General features: G+C 36.9%; 1 protein-coding gene across 30 annotated transcripts in view; it reads right to left on the bottom strand.

Annotated features, from left to right (window-relative positions):
• Positions 1 to 200: 200 nt before the first annotated feature.
• Dlic (dynein light intermediate chain) overlaps positions 201 to 19,105 on the bottom strand; it is a 44,345-nt gene continuing 25,440 nt past the window's right edge. For 29 of the 30 annotated variants that reach the window (XM_073977196.1, XM_073977203.1, XM_073977218.1 and 26 more), the window contains 6 exons: positions 14,454 to 14,644; positions 11,669 to 12,069; positions 11,369 to 11,598; positions 11,184 to 11,295; positions 10,931 to 11,110; positions 201 to 1,471 (listed from right to left, as the gene is read on the bottom strand). In XM_073977196.1, coding sequence (XP_073833297.1) covers positions 1,217 to 1,471; positions 10,931 to 11,110; positions 11,184 to 11,295; positions 11,369 to 11,598; positions 11,669 to 12,069; positions 14,454 to 14,644 — 1,369 coding nt within the window. In that variant the 3' untranslated portion in view covers positions 201 to 1,216. Of the gene's footprint in view, positions 1,472 to 10,930; positions 11,111 to 11,183; positions 11,296 to 11,368; positions 11,599 to 11,668; positions 12,070 to 14,453; positions 14,645 to 15,020; positions 17,273 to 19,105 lie in introns of those variants that run through there. The other variant, XM_073977192.1, reaches the window with a different exon arrangement.

The following is a 19,105-nucleotide window of genomic DNA, read 5'->3' as shown; positions in this document are numbered from 1 at the left end:
ATTCTTCAATTTGAACATATCTCAGCCAATTTTGATCCGATCTACTTGAAATCTTTTGTGGTATACTCTATAATACCTATACTTCAAAATAAGCTAATATTTTTTTTCCCCATTTTTTGAAAGTGACAAGTAGGTGGGGTAACCCCTTAAATTGGTCAATGTAGAAGAAAAATGAAAACATACAAAAATTATAATGCCTATTTTTTTAAAAAAATACTTTTGTTTATTATTCAGCCATATTAACAGTTTATATATTTTTTATTAAAAAAAAAGAGTAGATACCCTTTTTTTATGTTTTGCCGTTACATTTGTGTAAATTTGTGGACAAAATACTTGATAAAGTTGTTGGTTGATGTTTAAAGTTATTATTATTTCTTTTCGTTTCTTTTTTTTCTACATATGAATGATATTTAAAACAAATATAATCAAAAGGGAATATTAAAAAAGAAGAAAATTGAATACTAAGAGGAGAGTTAAAAGAAAATATGGAAATAATTAATAACTGAGCACAATTCTAAAACTAATTTTTCTTTTTTTTTAAAAAATTATAATAATAATATATAACAGTTAAAGGAGCAGGCATTTTAAAGGGATAATAATTTAAAAAATATATATAAATGTTGGGAAGGAGGATTTGATTGAGTACTTATGAAATACATTTCATGAGGACATTTTTTTCTTGTTTTGTTTTGCAGTGTTAAATGTTTGCTTTGCTTTTTCTTAGAAATTTTTACTAGAGTTTTAGTTTTTTTTTGTTTGTTTGCTAAGTATCGTGTGTTTATCATCAGTTGTAGATATTAGTTGTTTGTTGTTGTATGTATTTTACAATACGTTACAAGTTTCCACATATAGAGATGAGGATATTTTTGTTTTTTATATTTTTTTATTGTTTTTAGAAAGGCCTTAGGATCGTTCTTCTAACTCTTAATATGCTTTAGGGTTTTTTATTTACTTTTTTGTTGTTTTATAAATTAATGCAAATTGTTGTTGTGTTTGTGTGTGTTTTTGTTGTTTAAAACTTCTGTTACACTTTACTAAAATTGAGGATTAGGAGGAGATATTCTTTTTGTTTTCTTTTTTTAATATTTTGTTAAACAAATGTTTGGGGTTTGTCTCCAAAAAGAAATATTAGTGCCTCTTAATTTTGGTTCTATCTCGCTCTCTCTCTCTTCTCTCTATGTCTCTTTTTCTAGCTCGTTTGTGTTTTTTCGTGGATTTAACATTCACTTTGCGAAAAATCAACATCTTTTTTAACACTTCTCGCCAAACGATCCAATTCCGCTGCAGCATCTGTGCGTACTGATAGCTTATCGGGTGTTAATAGGCTATCCGAACCATTTGCCCGTGGTGTGCTCATGGCTCCAGGTGGTGTTGCTGGAGAACCGGATTTTTTGTGCAACAATGAATTGAAGAAATTAGCCAAAACTCCTTCGCCACCAGGCGTTACAGGATTCATTTTAACATCAATAGGCTGTAACAAGGAATGAAAAAATCGTTAGTGGATTTTTGTTGTAATTATGTAATTTTTAGGTTTTAAAATTTTATTTAGTATCTACAATAATATTTAGCTATAACGTCTTTATATAAAAATACATATATGGTAATTTGGATTTTAAATAAAGTTTCATTAAAACCCCTGCACCTCATGTCCTATGTCCACTTTATTTGTGCCGATGGTTTTATAAGAAAAAATATACTCTGTCGGATAGCCATTAAACTGTCAGATGGAATTCCGCGGAGGTTGCAACATCCTTTTATAGGGAAATCTTTTTTGTTGGAGTAATTGGTGGCGATGATTTTAAGAGGCAATTATCAACGTTTTTGATAAGTAACTTGTATGCATATAACAATAGGCCACCTCTCTCGAGACAGGACACTAGAGTGATAATTTTTTTTTTTCAATTTTTAATTTATTTTATTACAGTAACCTAGTCCATAGGGTCATGAGCGATTCCAAAAAGCATCTAAACATTAATGTCGAATATGAAGATATAAAACCTATCTTCCCGAGAAGACCACGAAAAGGGGCTGCATATCTCTATCAAAATTTAGGGAAATTCGATATAAGCTAAATGTACAACAGATAGAAGTACAACATCAAACTGGAATGCAACTATTAACCTAATGACAATATTCAGTATACCATTCATCTGATCAAAAGGTAGCAAAAATGTCCAGAATCAGTCACCGTGGTGTAATAAATAGTTAGTGTCTCCTTCGCCAAAACAAGATCATCATTTTCCAACGGTGGTTAAACGTTTCAACAAGTCGTCCTATGTTCAACACAACTTACTACCCGGCGACTACTCCTGTTCCTTCTGCTCCTTGATGGTAGCCAATGAACAGTGGTGCATTCGACTCACTTATATTGGATGCGGATTGGCGAAAGTTTGCAAAACATATGCCAATCATATGATTTGGTATACCCATACATTGAACCTCTTTAACTGTGCCACCAAACCGGTTCAGTTTGATGAGACACCCACATTGAAGATTGACCCAGATCCAGACAAAACAGAAGATGCTACAACAAGAACAAACATATTCTACTAAAATGCATTAAAAATACACGTCTATTGCCCTCCCCTTCTTCTTCTTCTTTATTTACTCATCCGTTATTCGGATATTGGTGATCGTACAATAATATTTCAATGATACATATATGATACTAAGTATATATTTATAATTATTTGTTGTTACACAATGATGGTCAGCTCCCTGTTCTTAGCGGCTTGTAAAAGTATGTATTCATCATTATAGCCGGTCCATGTCTGGATATTTTTGAGCCAGGTTGTCTCTTTTGTACCTCTTCCGCGCTTTCCGTCGATTTTTGCCTTAAGGTTTGTTTGTAGAATCTTGTATTTGTTATTTCTAAGTATGTGTCCAAGGTATGAGACTTTACGCTTTTTTATTGTTGAGATTAGCTGTCGGTTCACATTCATCCTTCTAAGTACTTCGTCATTTGATATTTTTGAAGTCAGGGTATTTTCAGTACTCGTCGGAATGTCCACATTTCAAAAGCTGCCAATTTTCTTTCATCGGACATTTTAAGTGTCCAGACTTCTGAAGCATATAAGAGGACTGACCAAACATAGCACTTGATAAATCTTATTTTTGTTGTCACATTTATGTCGTGACTTGTTAATACTTTTTTGTGTTTAAAAAAAGGCATCTCTCGCTATTTCTATTCGGCTGTTAATTTCCTTTGAGTAGTCCCAACGGTCATTTATTAGTACTCCCAGATATTTAAATGTGTGTACCCTCTCGATTTCCGTTTCCTTTATAGTAAGCTTCACGTTGCGATGGTCGTTTTTTCTGCTTACTATCATGTATTTAGTTTTTTTCATATTAATTTTTAACCCATACTTTTCACTTGTGAGTGCCAATTTTTCTATAAGTTTCTGTAGACCTGATATGCTCTCAGCCAGTAGTTTGGTGTCGTCTGCATATCTTATATTATTCACAATATGTCCATTTATTTTTATTCCAATATTTCCTCCATCTAACGTTTCTTGAAATATTTTTTCCGAGTACACGTTGAATAGTAATGGGGACAGTATGCATCCCTGTCTAACTCCTTTTGAGATAATAATTTCATCACTTTGTTCACCATTGACGTCGATTCGTGCTTTTTGGTTCCAATACAAATTTTTAATACATCGTAATTCTTTTCCTTGTACTCCGATAGATGTCAAAATGTTCATTAATTTATCATGGTTAACCGTATCGAAGGCTTTCTCATAATCGATGAAGCAGATGAAAACATCTTTTTAGGCTTCTCTGCATTTCTGGACTAAGACTTGTAAACAGAATAGAGCTTCTCGGGTACCCATCCATTCCTTAAACCCAAACTGCGTTTTTCCCATAGCATGTTCGCACTTGCTATATATTCGTTGATGTATTATTTTTAGGAATACTTTCAGTACGTGACTCATTAGACTTATTAATCTGAATTCACAACATCGTTTTGCATTGTTTTTCTTGGGAATGGCTATGAAAGTAGATTTGAGCCAATCTTCTGGATATTGTCCAGTGTCGTATACATGGTTGAAAAGGGTGATGAGGAGTTCTTTATTGCTGGAATCTATTAGCTTTAAGACTTCAGAGGGTATTTCATCAGATCCTGTGGCTTTTTTATCTTTTAGAGTTTGTACGGCGCGTTCTACTTCTAATCTTGTTATTGATGATCCAACTAGATAATTGCTTAAATTATTCTCAAGAGGTGCTCGCTGCTCATCCGTGAAAAGTTTTTCTATATAATCTTTCCATATAGTCTTTCTTCCCTCCATATCAAACACTGCTTCATTATTATCATTAAAGATAATTGCACTTGTCTTTCTTCCATACGTCCCCGCAGATTCCTTTATCTTTTTATGTAGGTTAAAGTCGTCATGTATGGACTGTAGAAATTCAATTTCTTGACATTTTCTATTTAGTTGGTCATTTTTTGCTGCGCGGATTGCCGATCTTATTTCATTGTTTATTTCCCAGTACCTTTCATAATTTTTATTTTTATGTCTACTTCTTTCTTCCCGAAGTTCTCGAATTTCGTCTGTTATCCAGTCTTCAGTTCTTGCCATTGATCGGCTTCCCAGGATGCTTTTAGTTACTGTGTTTAAAGTAGTTTTTAGGTTGTTCCACAGTAGATCCGGATTGTCTTCCTTGATGCTTTCTAATTCTCCATTGATTTGATGTTGCAGTTGGTTTTTTATGGTAGGATCGCTAAGTTTTCCGATATCGATTTTTGGCTGGGTTTTCTTTTTCCGTATAAGCGCGAGTTTGAGGCGCAGTTTTGAGACCAATAGATTGTGGTCTGTTGGAACATCTGCACCTGGATATGTTGTACACTTGGAAACACAGGAGTTATATCTTTTGTTTATCAATATATAGTCTATTTGATTTCTTACTATATGTCCATGGCTGTCTTGCGGTGATTTCCATGTGTATAATCTCCTGGGGTGTAGACGATAAAATGTGTTCATGATCTTCATATTGTTTTCTTGGCAGAATTGGATAAGTCGGTCACCTCTTTCGTTTCGGTCTCCAAGACCATATTTTCCAGTGATGTCTTTAACTTCATCGTTACCAACCTTCGCATTAAAATCACCTAGTATAATATTTATTTCATGACTTTTTGTCATTCTTAATAGTTGCGAAATGTTGTTATAGAATTCCTCGATGTCATTGGCATTTGCATCGCATGTGGGAGCATAAATTTGGATTATGTTGATGTTTATTGGTTTTGCCATTATTTTGAGTAGGATGACTCTATCTGATAGTGGAACATACCCAGTTACGCATGAGGCTATGTGGTTTTTTACAATGATACATACTCCATTTCTATGAAGGCCGCGCTGATTTCCTGAGTGGTAAACAGTGACATTTTCTGATCTAAAATCACAACTGTCCTTCCACCATGTTTCGCCAACACCTAATATGTCTATTTTAAGACGATTCATTTCACTGATGGTGTTGTTCAGTTTTCCAGTTTCATAAAGACTTCGGACATTCCATGTCCCAATTGTTAATTTTTGTTTGGTTTTACCTCCGGGGATTCTTAGCACCCTCTCTTGGCCGGAGACTGAGGGCCGTGTATTTTGCGTTGTATTGTTCATGTTGTACGATTTTCAAGGGATGTTACTTCAGTGGTTTCCCGTTGCCTTCTGAAGGGTTTATAGTTATCCGTCTACATATTCAGCCGCTCCAATGGAGTACAGACGCTGTTTGCTGCCGCCGAATCTCGATCAGACGCTGCCTTTTTCCTTTTGTTTTTGGTTCGCCCCACATATTTTATTTTTGCGGTACCCGTCATATCTGATGAGCTTTCCCCTATCCACCACCTGGGGATGCGTCCGATGGGAGAAAAAAGAAAAAAAAAACTCCGCCCTCCTCTGATGTTATTAAAAACTTTGTAGAATTAAACCAGTAAGGAAAGGGTCAAAGTCGGGCGGGACCGACTATATGATACCCTACACCACTGTGAATAGGTAAAATATATATGAGAGCTAAATCCAAATGTGAACAGATAACAATATAATTTGGCACATATATTTCTAGACCAAACACCGTCACACATTCCAAATTTCATCAAAATTAGACATGCATAGCGTCTGGTGCATCAAATACCTTAAATCGGGCGAAAATATATATGGGAGCTATATCCAAATCAGAACCGATTTCGATAAAATTTGGCACACTTATTTATAGACCAAACTCCGTCACACATTCCATATTTCATTGAGATCGGACATATATAACGTGTTTAGTGCACAAAATACCAAAAATCGGCCAAAAATATATAGTAGAGTTGTATAGTTCGCGACCAAACTAGTTCAATTAAACGACTCACCCCAAAGAACGACTAAACTAGATCACTCGAAGTCGTTCTTTATAGTTCAGTAAAAGAACGAAAGAAATGTCAGCTGTTTCAACCAGCGTTTGCACCATACAATTTGTCTTCAAACTCTGATTTACTAACACATACATACATTTGTCAGCTGTCCATCATTTTTTCACAGACAGTAGGGTTAACAAATTTTTGAAATTTTTGTAAAACAAGTGAGATAATAATTGAAATGTGTTGAAAACAAAAGAACATGAACCAAAATAAAATCTGTGAACGGAAAACAAAAACAAATCGACGATTTTCATTCATAAATTGACAACTGTTTTTGCAGTCGTTTAGACGCCTACATCACACGGGCAAGTTTTGGGTTTTTGACAATTAATACATGTACTCAACTGTTGTCATTTGTAAACGCAGGGTAAGACAATTAATTTGCTAGTTTTTCTCAATCGAAGAGTGCAAATTTGTTCTTAGAAAGTAATATGTCTGAAAACAGAAAATATATTGGAATTGGATGCATTTTAAGGAAAATGAATTTAAAAGAGCGACATGCAGGTATTGCCCCACATCCTTGAGTACTGCTGGAGGGTACATTGACAATTTAAGTAGACACATGAAGACAAAGCATCATCATATTCCTTTGGTGGTGAAAAGGCAGCAAACACACAGGACTCTGAACTTAGAATCTGACGCGGTTGGAGTAGAAATGCCAAGTTCAAGCTCTCAACATCCGGAGACCGCCCCCTATGAAAAAGTTTGAAGAAATTGATAGGCAAAATGGTAGCAAAAGGTCATCATGCGCTAAACATAGTTGATGAGCCAGAATTCAAAAAAATTAATAGAACTTGTGTCACACTGTCCTGGGTATACTCTACCAACGAGAAAAACACTCTCCCAACTTATTATCAACAGTTTATAGGATCTTCGGTCAACTATATGGTAATGTGCAACATTTTAGAGAGTTTTATTGCAAAGTGCTTGCTGAACGACGAACTGAACTAAAAGAACGAACTAGTTCAATCAAAAGGCCTGAACTAAAAAGATCGATCAGCTAAACGAACTAGAAAGCACAACTCTAATATATATGGGAGCTATATCCAAATCTGAACCGATTTTGATATAATTTGGCACATTTATCTATAGACCTAATTCCATAACACATTCCAAATTTCATCAAAATTGGACAGATACAGCGTGTTTGGTGCATCAAATACCTCAAATCGATCTAAAATATATATGGGAGCTATATCCAAATTTGAACCGATTTCGTTTTAATTTGTCCCATTTATCTATAGACCTAATTCCATAACACATTCCAAATTTCATCAAAATTGGACAGATACAGCGTGTTTGGTGCAACAAATACCTCAAATCGGCCTAAAATATATATGGGAGCTATATCCAAATCTAAACCGATTTTCACCAAAAGCAATAGAAATATGATCTTCCCCAATTTTCAGCCAAATCGAACAATAAATGCGACCTGTACGTTGCGAACGGACGGGCGGACGGACATTCATAAATCGACTCAGAAAGTGATTCTATGCATATCCCTAGAAGGAACTATGGGTCTATCTCTTTTCCTTAGGCATGTTACATACAAATGCACTAACACATAATACCCTTACCACAGGGTGGTGTTGGGTATAAAAATACATGTATACTGTCCTCCTTGAATGCTACTACAAATCATGAACAAATATACGCCTATTGTCCTCTTTGGATGCTACTAAAATCATTAAAAAAACACACGTGTAATGTCCTCCTTAGATGCTTCGATTATAAAATACACGTCTACTGTCCTCCTTGGAAGCCGCTAAAAATCATTAAAAAAATACACGTCCATTGTCCTCCTTGGATGCTACTAAAATCTTTAAAAAATACACGTCTACTGACCTCCTTGGATGCCACTAAATATCATTAAAAAACACACGTCTAATGTCCTTCTTAGATGCTTCAATTATAAAATACACGTATAATGTCCTCCCCTTGGATGCCACAAAAAATCATTATAAAATAAACATCTACTGTCTTCCTTGGAAGTCGCTAAAAATAATGTATAATGTCCTCCTTGGATGCTACTAAATATGTATCATTAAAAAATACGCGTCTACTGTCCTCCTTAAAAATACACGTCTACTGTCCTCCTTGGATGCACCAACAAAATTATTAAAAAAATACACGTCTACTGTACTCTTTGGATGCTAATAAAAATCATTTAAAAAGTACACGCCTACTGTCCTCCTTGGATGCCACTAACATTCATTAAAAACACGTCTAATGTTTCCTTGGATGCAACTAAAATCATTAAAAATACACGTCTACTGTCCTCCTCGGATGCTACTAAAAATCTATAAGAAATCCACGTCTATTGTTCTTTTTGGATGCTACTAAAAATCAATAAGAGATCCACGTCTTATGTGGTCTATTGATCTTTTTGGATGCTACTAAAAATCAATGAGAGATCCACGACTTTTGTCGTTTTTGGGTGCTACTAAAAGTCATTAAAAAATCCACGCCTATGGTGGTCTTTGGATGCTACTCAATATTATTATGTCCGCGCCTTTTGTCCTAATTGGATGCTACTAAAATCAATAAGAGATCCACGTCTATTGTTCTTTTTGAATGCTACTAAAAATCAATAAGAGATCCACGTCTACTGTTCTTTTTGGATGCTACTAAAATTTAATAAGAGATCCACGCCTTTTGCCCTTTTTGGGTGCTACTAAAATCATTAAAAAATATACGCCTGTTGTGGTCTTTTGACGCTACTCAATATTATTATTTTGTACACGCCTTTTGTCCTATTTGGATGCTACTCAATTTAATTATTATGATGACGCCTTTTGTCCTATTTGGATGCTACTCAATATTATTATTATGTTCACGCCTTTTGTTCTATTTGGATGCTAATAAAAATCAATAAGAGATCCACGCCTTTTGTCCTATTTGGATGCTAATAAAAATCAATAAGAGATCCACGCCTTTTGTCCTATTTGGATGCTAATAAAAATCAATAAGAGATCCACGCCTTTTGTCCTATTTGGATGCTACAAAAAATCAATAAGAGATCCACGTCTATTGTCCTTTTTGGATGCTACTAAAAATCAATAAGATATCCATGCCTTTTGTCCTTTTTGGGTGGTACTAAAAATCATTAAAAAATCTACACCTTTTGTGATCTTTGGGTGCTACTAAATATTATTAAAATGTCCACGCCTTTTGTCCTATTTGAATGCTACTAAAAATCAAAAGGAGATCCACGTCGATTGTCCTTTTTGGATGCCATTAAATAGTATTAAAATATCCACGCCTTTTGTTCTATTTGGATGCTACTAAAAATCAAGAGATTCACAGCTTTTGTCATTTTTGGGTGCTACTAAAACCCATTAAAAATCCACGCCTATTGTTGTCTTTGGATGCTACTAAATATCATTAAAATGTCCACGGTTTTTGTCCTATTTGGATGCTACTAAAAATCAACAACTATTGTGGTCTTTGGATGTTGCTAAAAAACATTAAAAATTTAGTCCTTTGTGGACTTTTGGATGTTAATAAAAATCATTAAAAAAAATCCGCCTATTGTGATCTTTGGAAGTTACTTAAAAACTATTTATTAAAAAATTCCTACCTGTTGTGGTCTTTGGATGCTAATAAAAATCATTTAAAAATCCATGCCGTTTGTGGTCTTTGGATGCTAATAAAAATCATTTAAAAAATCCCTTTTGTGGTCTTTGAAAGCTATTAAAAATCGTTAAAAAAGACCACAATGTGTCTTTTGGATGCTAATGTGGCACTCCCCACAATTCTTTTGATGTGTTCTAGGCTTAGAAAATATTTCACTAAAATCATAAGAATTTGTTCGAATTTTCGCCTTAAATATTTGTTATAAACCTTAATTGTTTTAGCATAATTGTATCAATTCATATAAAATAAGCCCTTTTTAACCCCGGTTGTTAGTACTTGAAGCTATGTAACTTAAGGATACTAATGTTAGAACTAATTGTGATTCAAAATAAAACAGTGTGCTGTACATGTTTCGCAAACAAAAATAAAAAAGACTGCGGAGTTGAATTTGCTAACATTGATTCTGGTTTTCTAAACAAAGCTTAAGTCACTTCAGGTAGAAATTGAAGGGAACTAGATCCTAATTGATCTTTGTTATTTCACATTTCATGCCAATTGATTGACTTAAGCGAGGGGTTTTAAATTTCTCAGAACTCAACTCCATAGCCTGTAGTGCGATTCTCTAAAACATTTTTTGAGTTAACGACAAAAATCGGCAAAATTAAAATGCTTATAACTTCGGTAATTAACGATATTTTTCGGTAAGTTAGCGACGAATAAAAATATTCGTAAAGTTCTTCCGATAGCAAGAGTGTTGTTAACATTTATTTGAACTTTTCATATATTGCGTTTTAATTTTAACGATTTTTGTCGGTAACTCAAAAAATGTGTTAGAGAATCGCACTACTGATAAAAAATTAAAGGAAATTGTGGTTATTTTAATACTAAACTAAATTCTAAAAAAATGTGCGGAAATAAAAAATAATGTAGGTTAAAAAACAAAAAACATGACTTCACCTTTCTACTGGGTGAATTTTGGCCAGCGGAACCAGGGGTACGGGGCAGAGCTTTACTAGCCTGCGAGCGTAATGGCGATTCACTACGTACTTGACCGCCTTGTTTGATAATCTCTTGTTGTCGCGCCAAAAATGTTTGTTCATCTTCGGTTTGAATTTCAATTTCACGATTTGAAACGGTCTGCAAGGAGATGAAGACAAGAATAAAAATTTAGAAAAAATGAATAAACAAGCAAAAATTGTAAACTCCATACTTTTCTGGAAGGTGGTGCTGTAATAATGTCTGTATAATAATCTTCAGCTTTACAAGAATGCATATTCTCATATAAAATACTTATTTTCTTTAAGCTATCCCAACCGGCAGGACTAAAAGGAGAAGAATAACATGATTATAGATTTAAAGTTTTTTTAAACATAATGATGATTGTTGATTACTTACATTAGAACTGCATCTTTTTCAACGACTAGGGCAGGTGTTCGGAATGGTAGACCATAGATTCGATGTGTTAAATATTTATAAAGGAGATCACAGTTTTTGTCTTCTTTGACACTTGTATAGAATAGGGAGGTGCCATGTTGCAAACAAAAACGTCTTATCCACTGTTGTATGAAATCGAAATGTTCATCTCGATAGTCGTATTCTTTTTCCAAAGTGGTCATGTAGTCCGTCTAAAATGAAATGGAATAAAACATTGATTTTATTTTAAAGGATTCGCAAAGGAATCTCCTATCTTCTTACCTTTGTTACTACTACAACAATGTCCAAACCCAAATTTGTTAATAACGCTCCATCCGTAAGGGGCAGTAAATCATCATCATCTATGGAATTATTTCGCATGGTACGTTTAACTGGTGAACCAGGATCTAAATCATCACCCACTTCACAATAACTTTGCCATGAGGTTATTAAACGTTGGCGGGCTTCTTCTTTTTCACCTGGTTCCAGTTTTAACGTTTCAATGTGATCGGATAACACCTTAATCCAATGATTAAGCTGTTCCAGCCAATACCATGGCTGTGTCATTGATACTGTTAGTATCACCAATGTGTGTGCATAATTTTGTTCATTCAAGGCAAAATGTAAGAGATTTTTGTGACCTGGATCACCGTCTAACACCCAAACACTTAAACGGGTCATGTCTGAAAGGAAGAAGAAAGAAATTTTGGTAGTTAAAAAAAACAACATTTTATTTAAAGAGGTGTAACAGTGGAAGATTTGGATGCTATGCAACGTCACGCTTATTGCCGACTTTTGATGCAAATAAAAATCTTTAAAAAGTCGACGCATATTTTGGTCTTTGGATGTTATTAAAAATTATAAAGAAATCCATGCCTATTGTGCACCTTGGATGCTACTAAAAATCATCGAAATATCCACGCTATTGTGGACTTTGGATGGTACTAAAAATCATCAAGAAATCCACCCACGCCTATTGTGGACTTTGGATGCTACTAAAAATCATCAAGAAATCCTCGCCTTCTATGGTCTTTGGGGGCTACTAAAAATCATTAAAAAATCCATGCTTTGTTGTGGTTTTTGGATGCTACTAAAAATCACTAAAACATCCACGCCTTTTGGGGTCTTTGTATGCTACTAAAATTCATTAAAACATCCACGCCTTTTGGGGTCTTTGGAGGCTACTAAAAATCATTAAAAAAAAATCCATGCCTTTTGTGGTCTTTGGATGCTACTAAAATTGATTAAAACATCCACGCCTTTTGGGGTCCTTGGAGGCTACTAAAAATTATTAAAAAATCCATGCATTTTAAGGTCTTTGGATGCTACTAAAAATCATTAAAAAATCCACGCCTGTTGTGGTCTTTGGATGCTACTAAAAGTCATTAAATATCCACACCTGTTGGAGTCTTTGGATGCTACTAAAATTCATTAAATCTCCTATTGTAGAGTTTGGGTGCTACTAAAAATCATCAAGAAATCCACCCACACCTATTGTGGACATTGGATGCTACTAAGAATCATCAAGAAATCCACGCCTTTCGGGGCCTTTGGATGCTACTAAAATAATTAAAAAATCTACGCCATTTAATGCTATTAAAAATCATTAAAAACTTCACTCCTTTTGGGATCCTTGGAGCTACTAAAAATCATTAAAAATTCCACGCCTTTTGCTGTCTTTGGATGCTACTAAAAATATTTAAAAAATTCACGCCTAATGGGGACTTTAGGTGCTTATGAAGTTAAGCCATTGGGGCCATTGGGGGAATACTCCAGCTTAAGCAATCAAAGTGCTTATAAATCTTTAAATAATCGACGCATATTTTGGTCTTTGGATGCTACTAAAAATCACCAAGAAATCCACGCCTATTATGGACTTCGGATGCTACTAAAAATCATCAAGAAATCCACTCCTATTATGGACTTTGGATGCTACCAAAAATTATCAAGAAATCCACGCCTTTTGGGGTCTTTGGATGCTACTAAAATCATTAAAAAATTCACGCTTTTTGTGGTCCCCGTATGCTACTAAAAATCATTAAAAATATTAAAAAATCCACGCCTTTTGGTGTCTTTGGATGCTACTAAAAATCATTAAAAAATCCACGCCTTTTGGTGTCTTTGGATGCTACTAAAAATCATTAAAAAATCCACGCCTATTGGCGTCTTTGGATGCTACTAAAAATATTAATAAATCCACGCCTTTTGGTGTCCTTGGATGCTACTAAAAATCATTAAAAAGTCCACGCCTATTGGGGTCTTTGGATGCTACAAAAAAATATTAAAAAATCCACGCCTTTTGGTGTCTTTGGAAAATATTTAAAAACCCACGCCTTTCGGGGTCTTTGGATGCTACTAAAATCATTAAAAAATCCACGCCATTTAATGCTATTAAAAATCATTAAAAACTTCACTCCTTTTGGGGTCCTTGGAGCTACTAAAAGTCATTAAAAATTCCACACCGTTTGGTGTCTTTGGATGCTACTAAAAATCCTGAAAACTTCTCTCCTATTTGGGTCTTTGGATGCTACTAAAAGTCATTAAAACTCCACGACATTGGAGGGAGTTTCTGGATGCTAATAAAATCAATAAAAAAATCGAAGAATTTTGGGGTTTTTGGATGCTACCAAAAATCTTGAAAAAATCCACGCATTTTTGAGATATTTGGATGCCACAAAAATCATTTAAAAATCAGCGTCTGTTGTGGACTTTGAATGCTACTACAAATCATTTAAAAATCGGCGTCTGTTGTGGACTTTGAATGCTACTAAAAATAATGTAAAAATCAACGTCTATTGTGGACTTTGGATGTTACCAAAAATCATCAAGAAATCCACGCCTATTGTGGACTTTGGAAGCTACTAAAAATCATCAAGAAATCCGCGCCGAATGTATACCTTGGTTTACTAAAAACCATTAAAAATTCTACTCCCTTTGAGGTCTTTGGATGCTACTAAAAATCTGCTACTAAAAACATCGCTAAATCCACGCCTATTTTCCTCTTTGGGTGCTACTAAAAAGGCTTATAAAACTTAATAAATTCACTCTTGTTATTTTTAAAACTTACCATCTCTGTATTCATCCTTAACATCGATGTAGGCATATTCCAAACCTGAACCTTTTTTAGGATTTTCAACACCCTGAAGTTTGGCCACCAGTGTTGTTTTGCCAGTGGCATTATCACCCAATACTAATACCGATTTATTTGAGGGAAGTTTTGTGCTGCCTTGTTTTTGGACTTCGCTCAATATAGAAGACCTGAAAAAGGAAAAAGAAAGAGAATATACATTAAAAATTAATCAAATAAACTGGGTCATGCAATATTTTTAAAACTATAATTATGTGTGATAAAAATAAATATGTCTTGTCTATATTTATGGTATGTTATTGTCCAGTTGATTAATCACCCATACACCATCTACTCCCCTCACTCATACATTGAAATTGAGTCATTTCCGCCATTTATCATGTTGTGATGGTAACATAATGGTCAACTCTTTGAGAGAATATTTTCCTTTTTGTTCTAATTCAATTACACGGTAGCGAACTTGTCTTCAAATTTCACAAGCCATTAATTTTCTAACGAAGTTTCAATTTCAATAACCAATCAAAAGAAATTTTCCACTTTTCTTACTTTTTCCTTTTCCGATTTCCACCGCCAATATTGTTGGCCAATTGTAATTTATTTATTTCTCGGCTAAGTAATTCGAAAACATTAAATTCATTGGCTTCTGCTGTTGCAACTTTGTTGGCAATTGACAATTCTTTCATTTTAAATACTTTTTATACACGAAACACTAAATTTAGACCATGCAACAAATTTCATGAGATATACACTACGAGTGTGTTGTTATCCTTAATTCCGTTTCAATTGAAAATAAATTGTTAACAAATTTTCCACAATTTAATTAAATTACTTGTCTTCAATAGCCGTTGAACTGTATTTGACCACTGCGTGTCCTTGTCAGCGTAATGCGTTGTTACGATTGTTTACTGGTTTGCTTGGCTGTAGTTTGTTCCTCGTCCACACTCAGTTGTTAAGGATACCAATTGCAAGTGGTTGCTTGATAAGCGGGGGAAGTGGAAAACACTAACAGTTAGACCGGATGCCACAATAGGACAATAACTTAGGGGAATATTTTTTTAGTATGTTGTTGTTGTGTGTGGTTTGAAACAATGTTGAATGAGTTGAATATTAAAATGAGCCACATTTCAAATTTTATTATTTAATGGAGAAAGGAATGGGGTTGGTAATTGGAATGTAATTTTTTATAGAAGAAGAGCGTGTTTACATATGTACATAGGTTTTTGATATTTGTTGCTCTCTGTTAGCAGAATTCGTGAATCCTTTTCATTCATTTCTATTGATTTTCTTTATTCTCCCCCAAAAACTTAGGTGTTATTGTTAAATAACAAGAAAACACTAGCGTGCTGAGCTAAATGGAACAGAAGCGCAGGATTTTGGGAGGATAAAATAGATTTAAGAAGACTTAAGAGTTGTTGTTGTTGTAACAGTGTTTTCCCAGCAAAAAATTTAATAATAATTATTATTATGTTTGTATGTTCGTTCTCCTGTTCAATCTGGCTCTGGGTCTATCTCCAGTTCCAGTAAGTTGGCTACTTCGATGGGATGGGATCCACTGGAGTCAGATGAGTAGGCTTGGCGGGGCAGTTGAATAGGTGCTTAGTATCGTGCGGGCCCATGCCGCATACTGGGCAGATGTTTTGCACGGTGCGATCGATTCCCGCCCAATAGGAATTTAGGCGACTGCAATATCCCCAGCGTAATTGAGCCAAAACTACTTTGGTTTGTCGTGACAGCTGACGCTCTTCAGCTGCGATAGATGGGGGATGTGCTCCGATGACTGCATTCACACAATAATTGTTTATGGTCCTAGCAACTGTGTCCGTGTGAATGCTTTTCAAACCTGCCTGATACGCCTGTTGATCTAGAGGTTCTCTCCTATATTGTTGGACCGTCGTCTCTAGAGCATGAATATCCTTCTTTATATGCCTGGGTGTATCGGTGGCCAGCAGATGGTGATTGGGATGGCTCTCACGGTAACACCCGAGCAAGTACTGCAACGATAGCATCTCATTATGTTGTCGTACTGGAAGAATCTTTGCCTCCTCATGTAGATGGTCCACTGTAGATTTGAGGAGGCACCCTGTTGCTGTTCTCAGGGCGGCGTTCTGACAAATTTCAATCTTATCCCACTGCGTGTCACATAAATTCGGGGACCAGACTGGCGCCGCATTGCTTACTACTGACCGACCTATCGCTTTATACATGGTCAACAAGGTTTCTTTATCTGCCGGCTAGAGACTTGAGGACCTTGTTTCTACATTCCAGTTTATCGCAGATAGCTGTGGCATGCGCGGACGACGTGAAAGTGGTGTCGAATTTGACCCCTAGAATTTTGGGGCAGTTTGTGGTCGGAATTCTGCGACCATCGACCCTGATATTCAACACTCTTCCAAACTGCGCTGTCCATGTGGTGAACAGAGTGGCCGTCGATTTAGTGGCGGATATCTGCATATTCCTCGTGTGGAAAAAGGTGGTAAGATCGGTTAAATAGTGTTCAATCTCAATGCCGTCTGGAGGGGCGGAATACAGGAAAGGCCGAGGTTAAACAGTTCCGGAGATATCATCCCACCTTGGGGAACTCCCTGTTTCACTCTACGTGGTTTGGACTTCTTGTTCCTGAATTCCACGTACGACTGGCGTCCACACATATAATTGACTATCCAAAGTTTCAAGCTTGGCCGGAGGGTTGTCTCCTCAATGTCCTCAAACAGCGTGAAGTGCCTGACTGTATCAAAGGCTTTTGATAAGTCAAGCGCCACCATCACTGTTCTATCGCACGTCCGTCTCTGTTTGAGTCCTTGACAAATATGTGTGGTAATGGCGTGCAGAGCAGTTGTCGTGCTGTGCTGCTTACGGAATCCATGCTGATGATCGGCAACTTGATAGCTATTTCTGATACTGGGGAGGACTAAGGCCTCAAGGGTCTTTGCTACGGGCGACAAAAGCGAAATCAGCCTGTACGATTCCCTTTGACTGGCATCCTTGCCGGGCTTCCTTAGTGGGACCACCCTGCCCATTTTCCAGACTTCGGGAACAATGAGGTTGGATAGCGACGAGTTGAGAACTTTAGTGAGATACTCCACTCCCGGCTCATCCAGCTGCTTCAGCATTACCATGGAGATTCCATCAGGGCCCAACGCTTTGGATGATTTAGCGTTCCTGATGGCATTGACCACATCATCCATTGTAAACTGTGGTGGTTCCTCCTCGGCAGTAAGAGATCTAATGCGACGTAATACTCTTCTCTTCGCCCTGTCACTCTCGGGATGCTCGACAAACTGTCGATTGAAATAACTTGCGCACCTCTTCGGGTCAGTCAACGTAACGTAACGCCAAACGTGTCTGAGGTCCTGTCATCCCTCCTTCCGGGGTTCGAGATTGACTTAACCGTTGCCCACAATTCACCTATACCGGCTCCAATGTTGCAACTCTTCAGATGATTTAACCACTTTTTCCGCTTATGCTCGCCGACAAGCCTGTTAACTTCCAGGGTCAGCTCCCTGACTCTGGGATCATTCGGGTTGGTTCGGCAAAGCTCATCACGCTCATTTGCTAATCCCGTCGCCTCTGCTGGGAAGTTTGGTCTTACTTCGGGTATTCGACCAGCAGGGATGTGGCGAGCGGCTGCAGCAGTGATGATGTCTCGGAACGTCCTTTCCGCTACCCGAACATCAGAAGGATTGGGCAGTTCTCTGAAGCGGTGAAACCCGGCCAATCAGACCGGGTGGTCTGCTAATGGAGACAATTATGGGGAGATGGTCTGATCCAAGGGAAATGACGGCTTGCCAGGTAACGTCATTTGTCAGACCAGGTGACACGATGGTTATGTCTGGCGAACTGTGACACGCTGCTCTAATTCTGGTAGGGGCGTCCTCATTGACCGAGCAAAACGTAGAGCTATCAATCTGCTCAGCCAGCGCTGTACCTCTCTGGTCGTTTCCGAGGGCCGAATGCCACATCTCATGATGCGCATTAAAGTCCCCCAGGACCAGACGATTATGACCTTCCAAAAGCGGGCTAATGTTAGGAACGTAATCTGAGATACAGCTTTTTCTCGGCGGGATGTATACGTTCAGCAACTCTATCTCGGCAGTTCCACAACTGACTGCTACCCCCATACATTCCATGTACGGGTCATTAGAGACAGGCTCAAGCGAGATAGGTCTCTATTGGACAGACTGGTGCAATAGGAAAGCTAATCCCCCACCTCCACATCTGGTGCGATCCTTCCTTATTACGTTGTAGCCATCACAATGTACTGAGCTGTGGTCATTCAGCATGGTTTCCTGCACCGCCGCGACCTTGATCTTCTTCCGATTCATAAAGTCCACTATTTAATCGATCTTACCTCGGAGACCATTGCAATTAAATTGCAAAAAAGATGCATTTCCTGGGATTGGAACAACAACGGCTGGTGTTAAATTCGCGTGCGGCTGATGTTGGGGGGACTGCGGGAGAGTTTCGTAATCCGACGACGAAGGAGTTTCGTAATCTGACGACGACGACTCACTGGGCGCTGTGTTCGCGCAGCATGCAGCAACATAGTCCCTATCGTAGCCCCTCGAGTGGGCAAGCCCAGAGCAACCCCGTAAATGCACCCACTCCTGGCATCTATTGCTTCTCACCGAAGA

The sequence above is a fragment of the Musca autumnalis genome, unplaced genomic scaffold (assembly GCF_047663935.1).
Source record: "Musca autumnalis isolate F117 unplaced genomic scaffold, ASM4766393v1 scaffold_3, whole genome shotgun sequence".
NCBI lineage: Eukaryota > Metazoa > Arthropoda > Insecta > Diptera > Muscidae > Musca > Musca autumnalis.
This window is presented reverse-complemented; position numbering and strand designations above follow the sequence as displayed.